At 40.9% G+C, this 12,966-nt stretch overlaps 1 protein-coding gene across 4 annotated transcripts; it reads right to left on the reverse strand.

Annotated features, from left to right (window-relative positions):
- Positions 1-3,406: 3,406 nt before the first annotated feature.
- On the reverse strand, positions 3,407-12,137 carry fam83b (family with sequence similarity 83 member B). 4 transcript variants are annotated; one of them, XM_040001834.1, is made up of 6 exons: positions 12,008-12,135; positions 9,236-9,337; positions 8,187-8,660; positions 6,862-7,026; positions 6,253-6,377; positions 3,407-5,846 (listed from the first exon to the last, which is right to left on the reverse strand). In XM_040001834.1, exons 3-6 carry the CDS (start codon positions 8,634-8,636, stop codon positions 3,950-3,952), a joined length of 2,637 nt encoding a protein of 878 aa, XP_039857768.1. In that variant the 5' UTR covers positions 8,637-8,660; positions 9,236-9,337; positions 12,008-12,135; the 3' UTR covers positions 3,407-3,949. The 4 variants fall into 4 exon arrangements, with proteins under 4 accessions (XP_039857768.1, XP_039857767.1, XP_039857769.1 ...); XM_040001833.1 differs by lacking the exon at positions 12,008-12,135 and adding an exon at positions 10,168-10,349; XM_040001835.1 differs by lacking the exon at positions 9,236-9,337 and having other exon boundaries at positions 12,008-12,137.
- Between the last annotated feature and the right edge of the window lie 829 nt (positions 12,138-12,966).

Below are 12,966 nucleotides of genomic sequence, written 5' to 3' on the forward strand. Positions count from 1 at the left end.
AAAAGTATCTGGAGTTAGCGATTGGAAAAAACTGTAAAAAAAATAATTTCAGGAATACTGCAAATAAACAAAGCTTCACAGCTGGCAAGTTCAGCATATTGAATTATTTTTCAAATACTCCTGTGCAGTGAGCTTGTCACTGTATTCTCAGTTGTGATATTAACTGTATAGAAATAATACTTGAATAATGAAAACGAGAGATGAATTGCTGCATGTTACATGCATTTACACTGGAGGCAAAGTGTAAATGCATGTGCACTGGATGCTTTACCATTATTTCCTGGGTGCTTGTTTTGAATAACATATCTATTACAGTTTTTTCTGAATGCTTAAACCCTAACGGTGATTCTTATAGCACAATTTCTAAAACTATTGATACTTATAGCAAAACCACTCACTGAGTTTGCAAAACTAAAAGCACAAACACTGCTTTGCACTCAGTTTGCCATTTTGTAACACACACTTTGCAAACCTGTAGCTACAATCCACTGCACAGCACTCTTTTTGCAGAACTGTAAACACAACTCACTGCTTTACACTCAATTTCCAAATGATCAATGCACTCCTAGCAAAACTATACACATTTATGGCCATTATTTACACTATTTTGCCAACTGTCTGGCACACTGTCACATGTGAAAACTTTTTAGATAATTAGTTCGCTTTGCAATCAGCCTAAGCACTATAATACAGGTAAGCTGTGTGTGTGGAGTACAATGGAGGGAGCAGAAAGAGTGAGAAGTAGAGGAGGCCGAGGAAGAGGACATGGAGGTGAAGAAGTAGGATGAAGAGGATGACAAGGACAAGGAGGACCAAGAGGAGGACGAGGAGGGGTAGAGGAGGACGAGGAGGGGGGAGAGGAGGATGAGGAGGGGGGATAGGAAGGGTAAGAAGAGTAAGAAATAGAATTACTGATGACATCAGAGCTACAATAGTGGACCATGTAATCAACCGTGGAATGACCCTGAGGGTAGCTGGCCAACGGGTCCAGCCTAACTCGAGCCGCTACACTGTAGCAAGTATCATAAGGACATTTTGAAATGAGAATCGGTTAGTACAGTCACTTCGCACAAAGATTTGTAGCACTGCCATATGCCAATGAGAAACACACTAATACCATTGATGTAAAAATACTGAAATTGTTACTTTACAGAATTGCTAGATGACCAGATGCTGGGGGCAGAGGAAGCATGTTCACTGCAGACCAAGTAACCCATATAGTCATTATGGCGATTGCAAATAATCCTATACTTGGAAATAAACACTTGTGTTTGTTTTGATGTGTTTGAATAAACACCAGTACTTGAAGTTTGGATCCCTCTATGCTTATGGATCTATGACAGAAGTATGAGCTCAAACTGACATAGCCTACCTTGTGCACAGAGAAAGCAAAAGCCAGATGTGTTTTGTATTCATACCATCAGTGTGCAGTTGGCGCATTGTGTGCTTAGTAGATGATGGCTTGTGTGTACTGTTTGATACGGAAACACCATTTTTACGAAGGTGTGAAGAGTTAATCTAGCTGTGTTCACTTTTGCAAGAGAACTCCAATGTTTTGATGATTGGGTGACAGGTTTTCTTATTTGTGTGTAGAGTTTTGCAAAATTAGCCAATAGTTACAAAAAATGTGCTTAAGCAATCAGAAAAAACTGTAAGATCTCTGAATCTATGCTATGCATGAATTTAATTATTATACCTGACAGGTCACAAAAATGCTGTTGTTGTTGTTGTCATATCATTAAAAATATTTACTGCTTTTCCTAAAGAGAATAAAATAAGAGCAAATATTTTGCCACTTGGTTAAAAGATTGTGGTCTGATTGAATACACAATAACTCATGTGGTGTGCTCCCCACCAGCCCGAGGCACTCATAGCATAGAGTACAGCCAGTGTTTGTGTGTCAACACAATCAAATTAGGAAATCAATGTAGTAATATACGAACATACGAACAACGGTCTGGATGACCAGCATTACCATACCCATATGGAAGAACAAAGGGGATGTAGCTGAATACTTAAATTACTGTCCTATCCGCCTACTATGTCACATGACGAAAATATTCGAAAGAGTCATCGATGCACATCTTCGGGAAATTGTCAACGTCACCCCCAACCAATGCGGTTTCGTAAAGGGATTTGGAACAACTGACGCCATACACGCCGCCCGACTCCTGCTGGAGAAGCACAGGGGAAAAGAACAAGACGGTACATATTGCCTTCCTAGACCTTGAAAAGGCTTTCGACAGGGTACCCCATGACCTCATATGGCACTCCCTAAAATCGCATGGTGTCCCTGAGGCGTACATCAAATGGATACAGCTCCTCTACGACAACGCCACCAGTTCAGTCCGATGCGCCACTGGACTATCACCTCCCTTCCCAGTTAGAGTTGGGGTCCACCAAGGGTCAGCTCTGTCACCCCTCCTCTTCATTCTATGTATGGATACCATCACGGCCGAGCTCCAGTTACCTCGTCCATGGTCTCTCCTCTTTGCCGATGACGTATTCCTCACCAGCAAAGACAGAGAAGAGACCCAAACGACGACACAACTCTGGAAGACCCAGCTCGATGAATACGGTATGCGGCTCAATACGAAAAAGACCAAATACCTGGAAGGAGGCCCCCAAACTGATGGCACCATCATAATTGACAACGAAGAGTTGAAGAAGACCGCTACTTGGGCTCAGTCATCAGCTACGATGGAAATATAACCTCCGATGTCTGAGCATGAATAAATGCAGCCTGGTTAAAATGGCGACAGGTCACTGGTGTCCTTTGCAACAGAAGAATGCCAGATCGACTCAAGGGAAAAATCTACAAAGCGGTGGTCCGCTCAGTAGCCCTGTATGGTTCCGCATGTTGGCCCGCATTGACCACACATGAACAGGCCCTAAACACCATGGAGATGCGCATGCTCCGATGGAGCTTGGGAATTACAAGACGGGACCGTGTTACAAACAAAGACATACGGAAGCGACTAGGTGTAGCCCCAATTAAGGAAAAGATGTTTGAGTCCCGCCTGAGGTGGTATGGACACGTGATTCGAAGCGATGAGAACTCTGTAGCAAAAACGGCAATGATGGTCGACCCAGAAGGATGCCGGCCTCGAGGCAGACCGAAGAAACGGTGGATGGACAAAATTAAGGAGGACCATCAACGCATCACCTGAGGACGCCTTGGACAGAACCAAATGGAGAAACCTTTGCCGAAGAGTGGACCCTGCACCAGCGGGAACAACGCCAGGATGAAGAATATACGAACATATTGCCTAGAGACAGGCTTGCACCTTGAGTCAAGTGTGGGACATTGACTTAAGGCACAAAACCCATGAATTAAAACAAACTCTTATGATGAATCTCTTAAAAGCAATGAGTTAATAAAGAAAGTGTTCTTCATTTTCCTGAATACAATATATTAAAAGTGATGCAAATTTTTATTAAGAAAATACAGCACGTTTTACAGAAGTATTGCACCCTCCCAGCATTCGGCAAAACCTGTCTGACACAGGATGTGTTCCATCATATCTTATCTTGGACACCTGTAGCATTTGCAATGTTTATTCTGTAACTTACCCGTCAACATTCATGTGGCTTTGGCAGTAGTAACAGCACCTTGGCATGTGTATGCACTTGCAGCAATACATTTTATACTGTTGTGACATTTTGAAACAACAAAAAGGTACACATCCCCAAACACATTCTGACAGTGAATTTGTTAGGAAGTTCAAGTAGAAGAAAGACACAAAAGCAGCTTGACAATTGTATTTCCAGATTGCCAATATATGGCATCCATCAGTGCACCTATAAACCAGTAAAGACGTAAACTCTGTTTGCCAAAACATTTTCTTAACGCAGCAAAGTGCAAAGCTACATGTATAAACATTACCAATCACATGTGCATTAGTAGTTATTGACCTGTGAAGAGTGTGCGTAATGTTAAGACACGTCACTACTTGTTCTTGTGTATAAAATTTCCCACTCTTTGAAAGAATTTCTCCAGCTTGTTTTCATGATGTCCACGGGCAGCCTGAGTGCTGTTGAGTTCAATAGCTGCCTCGCCTTTTGGAAGGCTTTTGGACTTCTCCTGGGACGGTTTGATTCTGAAGCTGTGCGGAGTGCGTAGAGAGGTTTTCTTTTCCAATGAGCCGAAAGGCTCAAATCTGCTCGACAGGCGATTCTCAGCTCCTCTGTCTTTGCTCCAGCTGCTTGAGTGAAATCCAGGCCTTGTGTTTTTGTCAAAAATGCTGGGTTTCTTCTGTGTGGTGGTTTTGGAGAGAGCGCTCTGCGGAGGTTGTTGTTCTTTCTCAGTTTGGAATCGCGATTTTAAAGATTTTATGCCCTCCACGTTGTTCCTCTGGCGCTCTGAGGAGTAACTGAGAGAAATGCTTCTGCTTGGGAGATGTTTTTGTTCTATAACTGATGTTTTCTCCTCATCCTCAGCAGTCAGAGTGTCCGAGCTGTCCGCTGACTTGAGACTTGGTGTTTTTGAGTTCCTAATTGAATTCTCTTTTTTCTCTTGTATGTTCAGCAAAGATGTGATTTTCTTAGCGCCCGTGCGGTTAGATTTATCAGTCAAATCCTTGCTTTTCACATCCAGGGCTGCTGCTGACAAAGCCCGGGCCGGTGGCTCCTGCCAAATGGGGCCACTCGGACTCTTTGTGCTTGTCATGCTCTTGACATCATAATGGGAGACAGATCTCTGATCTTCATTTAGATTTGACCCATGTCCTCCATTCAGTGCAGTCATTGCTGCTTCACTTTGGCCTTCTTGCATCCTTACAAAAGCATTGTACATGTGATTTGATGATTCATGTGTGCTTGATCTCGGATCTGCCACACTGTGCCTTTTGACCCAGTTGTCACTGAAAATGTTAGGGTTTGTGATTATTTGCCTGTCTTTAGCTCGGCTCAGGTTGGCATGTGAATGATAAGGGTTTCTACCTGTATCATAGCCTGCTCCTGTTGGAGTCCATTGCATGGATGAGTAGTGTAAATGACTGTTTTTTGTGGGGCTAAGACTACTAGAAGTATGTAGATATCTGTTTGCCTCCATTTGTTCTTGTACGGTTGGCCTGAGAGCAAGAGAGGACCTCATCCCTCCCTGCATGAACGGGCTAGCTTTGTCCAGTTGTTCAAACTGGTCTAAATAGTCACAAGAGTCCCCAAATGGGACATCAGGATTATTAAGATATGACTCGATCCTCAATGTACGCATATAGGACTTGGACATATTCTCCAATGTTGGCATGTTCTGCTGCTTGGATAGAACTCGTTTGTCATTTCCGTTGTAAGACTGCAAATTGTGACTTCTGTGCATCTGTGGCACTTGTAAATAATTATTCATAGCATAGTTGTTTGCTCCATCTCTAGAGATATTCCAGTTGCTCCCTCTAGGCTTGATGTTCTGTGGGATGGATTCGTGTCCATCTTGCCTCTCTCCAGCATAGCTGTGCCTTTTGAAGAAGTTCATCTCCTCCACCGATTGAAATTCCTGAACACCAATGCCATTTTCCATCAAGGGTCTAAGTTTGTAATCTTCCTCTTCAAACAGCCTCTCTTCATAATCTCTTGGACCGAGGTTCCTCTCACGAGTCTTCCGATAGACTGTGTCCAGACTTTGCCTCAACATGTCCCTCCGCTGAAGATTTGGAGCAGAATGACAGTTTGGTAAAATCTGTTGCCCAAGTGACCCGTTTCGTTGGAGCAAACCCTCTGGAGGACACAGTTCAGGTGGCACGATCGATCGGGCATAGAGGGTTCGAAACTCCTCATCGTAGGACTTCACCAGATGTCCTGTGATGATCTGAACCATGCTCAGATTGATCTTCTCAAATGACCAGGTGAAACTGTAAACAAACAGGAAAATACTTGTATAAAAAACTGTATTTTGATTTGTTTCCCTTGGTTTACAGCTTAGATTTGTTATCCTCAAATAGTTGTTAGTCTCAAACTGAAAGGCTTTCACTTTAAATGAAAACCTTTCACTTAAAGGTTTGCACTTACAGACTCTAAGTACACTAGTAAAATAGATTTACAACACCTGGAATACTGAAACTTTTTTTTCACTATAAGTGCAGTCACATTTTCTACAAGCTTTTCACATTAATAAACAGCAAAAAGCTGAAACAAATAATAAATACTAACTGTGACAGAAATTTTGTAAAGAGCCAGAACAAATATAGTGCTGAAAGCTTTTTGTATGCACCTCAGTGGTCTCAACCACAGCTCCGGTTGTATTGCAGTTTTGTTTACCTGTATGAGCCATAAATTGCCGTGTGACAGTCAGCTAAAAGAAACTTCTGCTCCATTGCACCGTGAAATTTAGCTCCTGATCGACAGCGGTAATCCTGACCTTTCACGGTGCGCACCCTCATGTTCTGCAATCAGAGCAATGAAAGGAGAGTGTCAGAACATATGTATGACTGTCACATTTTACAAGTGGTAATAATATGTCAAAGAGGAAATTAATATGTGATACAGGCATGCATATTGTACAGAATCATTCCGATTATTTGTTGAATCATCGAGTTGTTGTTGTTGCTGTTGGCATGTAATTTCTATTTAAAAGGAACTTTGTAGGTGTGTTTGAGTCGTTGTAATCTCTCTCCAGTAATTACAACTCCACCCAAAAACAGGATTAACCAGATTTACTAATAATTTAACGCTTTAAAGTTAAGGTTTATTTTTTTTAAAAAAGGTCATTTGTTACTTTGCATATGGCAATAAACACAATTTTTTGAAAACTATCTTCTTAATTACTGTGAACTTTAAAAACATTTTAAGCCTGGGAAGATAATATTTACATGTAAGAATGCATGCACAGCCAAAACATCAAATAAATCCATTCCATCCTAAACTTACTCTCAGTTGTTGGAGTTTCACATCTTGGTTTTCAGCCATTGTCAGGAAACTTTTCAAATGGTAATCATCCAAAAGCACATAAACCGGGACTCCCCGTATTGAAGCGTCGACGGCTTCTTTGAATATATCCACATCAGTAAACACGTCCATTACAATGGCAATGACCTGCAAGGACAAATCAACGGTGAATAGTAAATCAATCTGACATCTGCAAGCTCATAAATGGTAAATTGCCATAAATGAGACTCTGAAAAATCACTTATGAAGAAAGTCTCCAACATGATTCCATGCTGAAGAAAAAGGGACACGATAAACGGCGACATGTGCTTATCTATAATCAATACATTTAAATGTTTGGAGCACTCAAAGCACTTTTTACCACAAGTCTTGTTTACCCAATCACATGCACATTCACACAGGCACTTTTTCTATACCTAAGCACTTTGTCTAACAGGCATGCACACACTCACACTCCAATGGATGCATCAGGGGCAACTTGGGATTCAGTATCTCCTGAGCCACAGCCACCCCCCTGAGCCACTGCCATCCATTGATCTCAAATCCATTTCGGTCACTCCTGGAACATTTTTGTGAGTGGGACCAAACTAGAGCCCTTTTGCTTCGTTCTTTGATTTCACTTCAGGTTCAGTAAGTGTACATAAAAGGTTCCTAATGATAATGCAGACGGTGAAAATCCTGGACGCTTTGAAAATAGCACTATCACACTGTGTTACTGCAGGATGTAATGAACCTATGTGTGACTTTACTGAGTGTTATTTTAATACATATTGTGCCTGGACTGTGTGTGATCTCCAATGCACTTTCATATATGCACTATTTAAAAATTTAAAGTTGCTGTCTGGACAGGCTTGAGACAGTGCAGCTGCTCTGTTTCATTAAAGATTTATTCCAGTTCCGTTTTCTTTACACTTCACGAGCATGAGAACTGAGGGGGTGGTTTCTTTAGCGCTTTGTGAGCTTTAGGAAACAGTCTGATGCACTTATGTTGAAACTTTCCTACCATTTTCTGGTGAACATGCTGCTTTAATTAACAGTCAGCTCAGACTTTTAAAAAAGCAATCGTTCACTACACAAAACTGACACAGGCTGTTTACTGAGGTGTAAACTGCTTCTTATAATGCAGTAATCGAAATTACTATAAAAATAGTTCACACACTCATTTCTCATGATGGTGAGTTGCAGAACCAGATTTTGGCCCAGGCAGACACTCCTTTTCCCTGAAGGAGAAAGGTGCTTCTGACATGCTTTTGTGATCAATGCGTGCCCGCATATCTCAGTCCATTGTTGCTGGTAGCTCTGATTACCTGTCTTGCATCCTGAATGTGCTTCCGGATGACTTCTTTAATTGTTGGGCTGTTTAGTCTCGGTGGATGAAAGAGCAGATCTATATTAGTCTGTAACATTTCATGCAAAACCTCCGGCCACCCTAAGTCCAGATTTGGCGTTTCCACATCTGAGTGCATGGGCCAATATGTCCCAGAGGATGATTTGGTATCCGAGGGATCTTTGATTTCCTCGGTCTGGGTTTGAGGTGGGAGCTGTTCTGCATTTCCAGTGATGAAGAGGATCTCATCTTCGGAGAGAAAGCTCCCGAGCCGTTCTCCTTTTAAGAACTCCTGGTAACTGTCTCTGCCGCCATTCACCAAGCGATCAATTGCCAGCCGATACGACTCCTTATAGTGAGGCTGAATGAAATCCTCTGATTTAAATTCACCTCGCAAGGAGGACAACAGGGAAAACTCTGGAGACTCCATGGCTCCAGAGTTTTTCAGTAGGACCTGTAATAGAAAATGAAAATCAATGACATAATGTTAGAGGATCAGAGAGCAAACAGTGCAACAGGGTGGAACATGTTGACTCATGGCAACCCTAACGAGGAAAGGTAAACTGTAATGCAGTATGCGGAAAGTTGTTAGTATTAAACTATACTACAGTTTGCATTGAAAGGTCAAAGAGTACATTAAAGGCAGTGTTCTTATATAAAGCAGTAAATTATTTAATGTTCTAGATAGTTTATGAGGTGATGAAGATATTAAAAGGCATGTTTAAAGATGTATTTTAGGCATTTTCCAGGCCTTATTACATAACATATTACAGACAGGAAAGCAGACTCTAACCCGAGCCTCTGATGGAGGCCTCAGCATATGGATCGCCTTCTCAACCAGGTGAGCTATAGTCCTGGTCAACACATGGTTTGTTTTAATGGCGTGTACAGGCCTAATCGGCGAAAGTATATCAGTTTGCCTCAACAACATATAATCAGTTTTTTACGGCGCTGTTTCGAAACCTGAAAGACTTAAAAATTCACATCAAGGAATTTCCACTGTACAGTTGAAATGTAAATAAAACCAACCTGTTTTCACTTCTGTCACTTTTATCAACGTGAAGACCCAGCATGGTTGGATGGTTAGAAAAGTGTAGTTGTTTTTCACCTGACGTTAAGGTGTGTTCACCACTATATAAGAAATCAGGGGCTGTACAAAGAGCTGTTTACTGATTAGCTAACCAGCATTTCCTCAGTAACACTCAATAATAAGATATGATAAATTACTTGAGAAGAGGGTGGTAAATATCTCATGCTTCAGCATGCCCATGTTATATAAATAACACAAAATAAAATTGCTAAACCAGGAACTACTTGATAATTTGCTGTCAGTAGATTTATATTTTAAGTGGTTTTTAATGTACTCTGGTAAATCTGGTCTGTGTTTTACACTTGTTTTGGTTTTGAAAGCTGTTTTGAAATACTGAACTGAAGTGTAGAGAGCGTAGAGTCAAATTTGCACTCGCCCTTTTCGCTTTTACTTTCCTCTATGGGAAAGTGTGAGTGGAAATTTTACTTTCACTGCCGACTTTGCTGCAGAGCATGAACCATTGCCAACATACAGATCACCTTATGTACAGCTGTTTCTTATACCTGTTTTCAGGTACCTTTTCAGCTTTCTTGTACATTCTGATTTTATACATGCGCAGTTATTTACATTTTGAGTTAGATCTCAGTTATCAAAGCTCCTTCAAGTGTGCGGCTTGGTTGTGCTGCTTTTCTGGTAAACAGAAATGTCAAAAGGCTGAGCAGCTGTTATCGCAACGCGTTTAATCATAGGACACACACCTCATAACAACGGCTTCTGTTTACATTTATTCATAAATCTCCCAGTGCTCATTCATTTGAAAGCGAGGCATTTGATATTCTTACAGCCGCTCGCTGAATGTCTCTCAGCGGCTTCAAAAGCTTAGTGAGCTAGTCACAACAATGTTATCTTATACTCAATAACAGTGACTTACATTTAGATTCCTGACTCTGTGAAAATCCTCTTGACTGCTCCCAGAATATCCCGCTTACATTTACATACTTTCAACTTATGTTCAATGTTTAGAGACTCATGTGTGCCTACTGAAAAAGACAAAGAAGCAGAGGTGTCTCAACATGATAAGCAGTCTGCAGGTTGAGGGTGTGGATTCCAGTTCTAACATGCAAATTATCAGACTCGAAACTCGCTCACAGGGAGTCATAAACCTGTTTCAGACCTAAAGCCACTCCCCTTCTGTATTTGGGTACAAAGTTCAGAATGACGAAAATCGAGCATATTGACGGACACAAAGAGGTTTTGTTAATGCATCGGGAATAGTGGCACAGCACTCCTCAAAGACAATACATTTTAATTTTAGAGTGTGACTCTATTTATTGTTATGTATGGCAAGGAATGTTGGTTTAAAATCAAATAAAACATTTGCAGTGTCTTCACACAGATGACTCCTACAAACCCATGTGAACTCAAACCAGAAAGATTACTCATTATCTCAACCCCTGTGGCTGAAATGTCAGGGTGGAGCTACCCAAACTTATTTTGCTGACACAAGTCACATCCTTTGTCCTTTTTGGTCAGCACTCAATTGGTAATGAAAAAGGGGCTATTAGGTAACAAAGCCGCAATCACTAAAGCATTTTACCTGACGCGAACGAGTCTAAAGGACAACAACTCAAACAGCCAGTTTAACTTTGTTCAAGGGCTGGGTGACTGCGAAATAATGTGTCTAACATAAACAAGACATTCATAAAAGATGTTTGTTACACAAACATTTACATTTACAGAACCCAAGTGTGTGTCAGACTGAGACAAATGTATTCTTTGTTGCACGTCTGTTTACAGTATACAGTGTGTTATCATGGATTAGGGACGACCTGAATTTCAGTTTAATTACTTTATTTGCTGACTATTAAACTGAAATGACCAAGTGTGACAAGAACAGTGTTCTAACCTCCCTGTCTCGGTGTATCCAAATGCCATTAGCCTCAAAGCACTCAAAGCATTTTTCAGGCCAGTTCAGGTTTATATATCATGCTGAGGACTTTAACAACAATTGATTAACTAACACCACAGGACACCCGCTGAAATAACCATAAAGCCTGTGCCTAGAGAAACAGACTCCCCTCCAGTCCACTCCCTGCAGCCTCAGTTTGAAAAGATGTCTGTTTAATCTCTGGGAAAGTTTAAAAAAAAAAAACAGTCTGACATTTTAGGAGGTATCCATTTAACCGACAGTCAAAAGATAGCTTGAATTATCCTTGCAACAGCACGAAGACTGGAAATGGGAGAAAATGGCTCATCCAAAGATGAGCTGCCTACCAGCACTCCTAAAACCTATCAGCATCCTAAATGGATTTTTTTTTCTCTTAGATGCAAAATAATTATTAACCACAAACACTATTACTGGTCCAGCAGAGTGAAACGATTTAAGCGACTGCTTATTCTGTTTTCAATTAACTATCAATTAACTTTCACAGTGTGCTAAAGCACCTTCAGTCGCAACTAGTTAAGACTACCATGGCTTATCAGTTTGCCTAGTTCTTTTTCTTCTGTGCATCACATTCTTTTAATCAGTACATAAATTCTGTCTTAAGTAACCTGTTCCTAATAATATGACCAAGATATGAAAATCAAGTTCTTTTACATATATGTGTCTCACTGAGCTAATGCTGAGAAATTAAAGCAATAATATGATGATTATTTAAGAGGGACTTGATCAAAAAAGCTCCTGTCTCATTACATTATTCCAAATTACTTGTCTCTGGTCAAAGATTCATGGGAATGTTTGCTCATGAAAAAATGGCATTGTTACATACAGTGTCGACACTCTGCTCCTGGGTCAGGGCTCACACACCTCGGGTAGTTCTCCAGTATTTCGCTTGAAAAGTAAAACCACAACGGACAAAATCTCTGCACCATTGTTCTGTCTTGAGTCTGGGTGTGTGTGGATTAAGTAACGTATGGAGGGAGTTTCTTTTCCTCAATCGGCCTCCCTGTGAGTCACCTTTTGTGACACCCAATCCCTGTAGTCATGGTCAGTTCCTCAGGCTGTTCTCAGCTCCTGCCGGCAAGTCTGAGCAAGTGGTGTGTTGTTATGTCGCTGTGCAGCGCCTGTAATCAGTTAACTACAGCTCTGACGTCTTGATAAACATCAGTGCTGAAGCAAGAAACTTGTCACTGAGTACGCTCAAAATAAAGAAGGAACTTATTAGTCTTAGAAGCATTTAAAACTCATGCTGCATTCCTATAGCTTTTTGCTCTTTTTGTATTTGAGAGTAAAAAAAAAATGTTTTGACTAGTTTTCCATATTGAGAAATCTCTAGAGACTAAGCAGCAGGCTTAGTAGACAACTACTTAAATCTTAAATCATTCCTCTTGCAACATTTAAATGAATGGTTTACAGTGTAATCAGTATAGAAGTATGCTCACATACAAGGTGAAATCAAAGGTTTCAGCTGTTGTAAATTACAGGTGTAATTATGCATGCTGGATTTGTATCTGTTAAACACGGGAGGAAGTGTTATATCACTGCTTCGGTACAGAAGCTTGATCACACCTTGTTTAGTGGTTTGGATTTTTAGTTAATAGCCCACACAAATCAAACATTGCTGCCAGGCTAACCACAACTTTAAGTAACAAATGGAAAAACACGAATGCCGGAAATGCATCCAGACAAACAGTAGTCAGGTTCTTTATGGTCACTCATTATCTGCTGTGGTGGGTAAATACATACTTTCCTGTCCTGACTTGATGGTTCAGCAGTCAGCCAAGGATG

The sequence above is a fragment of the Simochromis diagramma genome, unplaced genomic scaffold, assembly GCF_900408965.1.
Source record: "Simochromis diagramma unplaced genomic scaffold, fSimDia1.1 OVJJ01000421.1, whole genome shotgun sequence".
Taxonomy (NCBI): Eukaryota; Metazoa; Chordata; class Actinopteri; order Cichliformes; family Cichlidae; genus Simochromis; species Simochromis diagramma.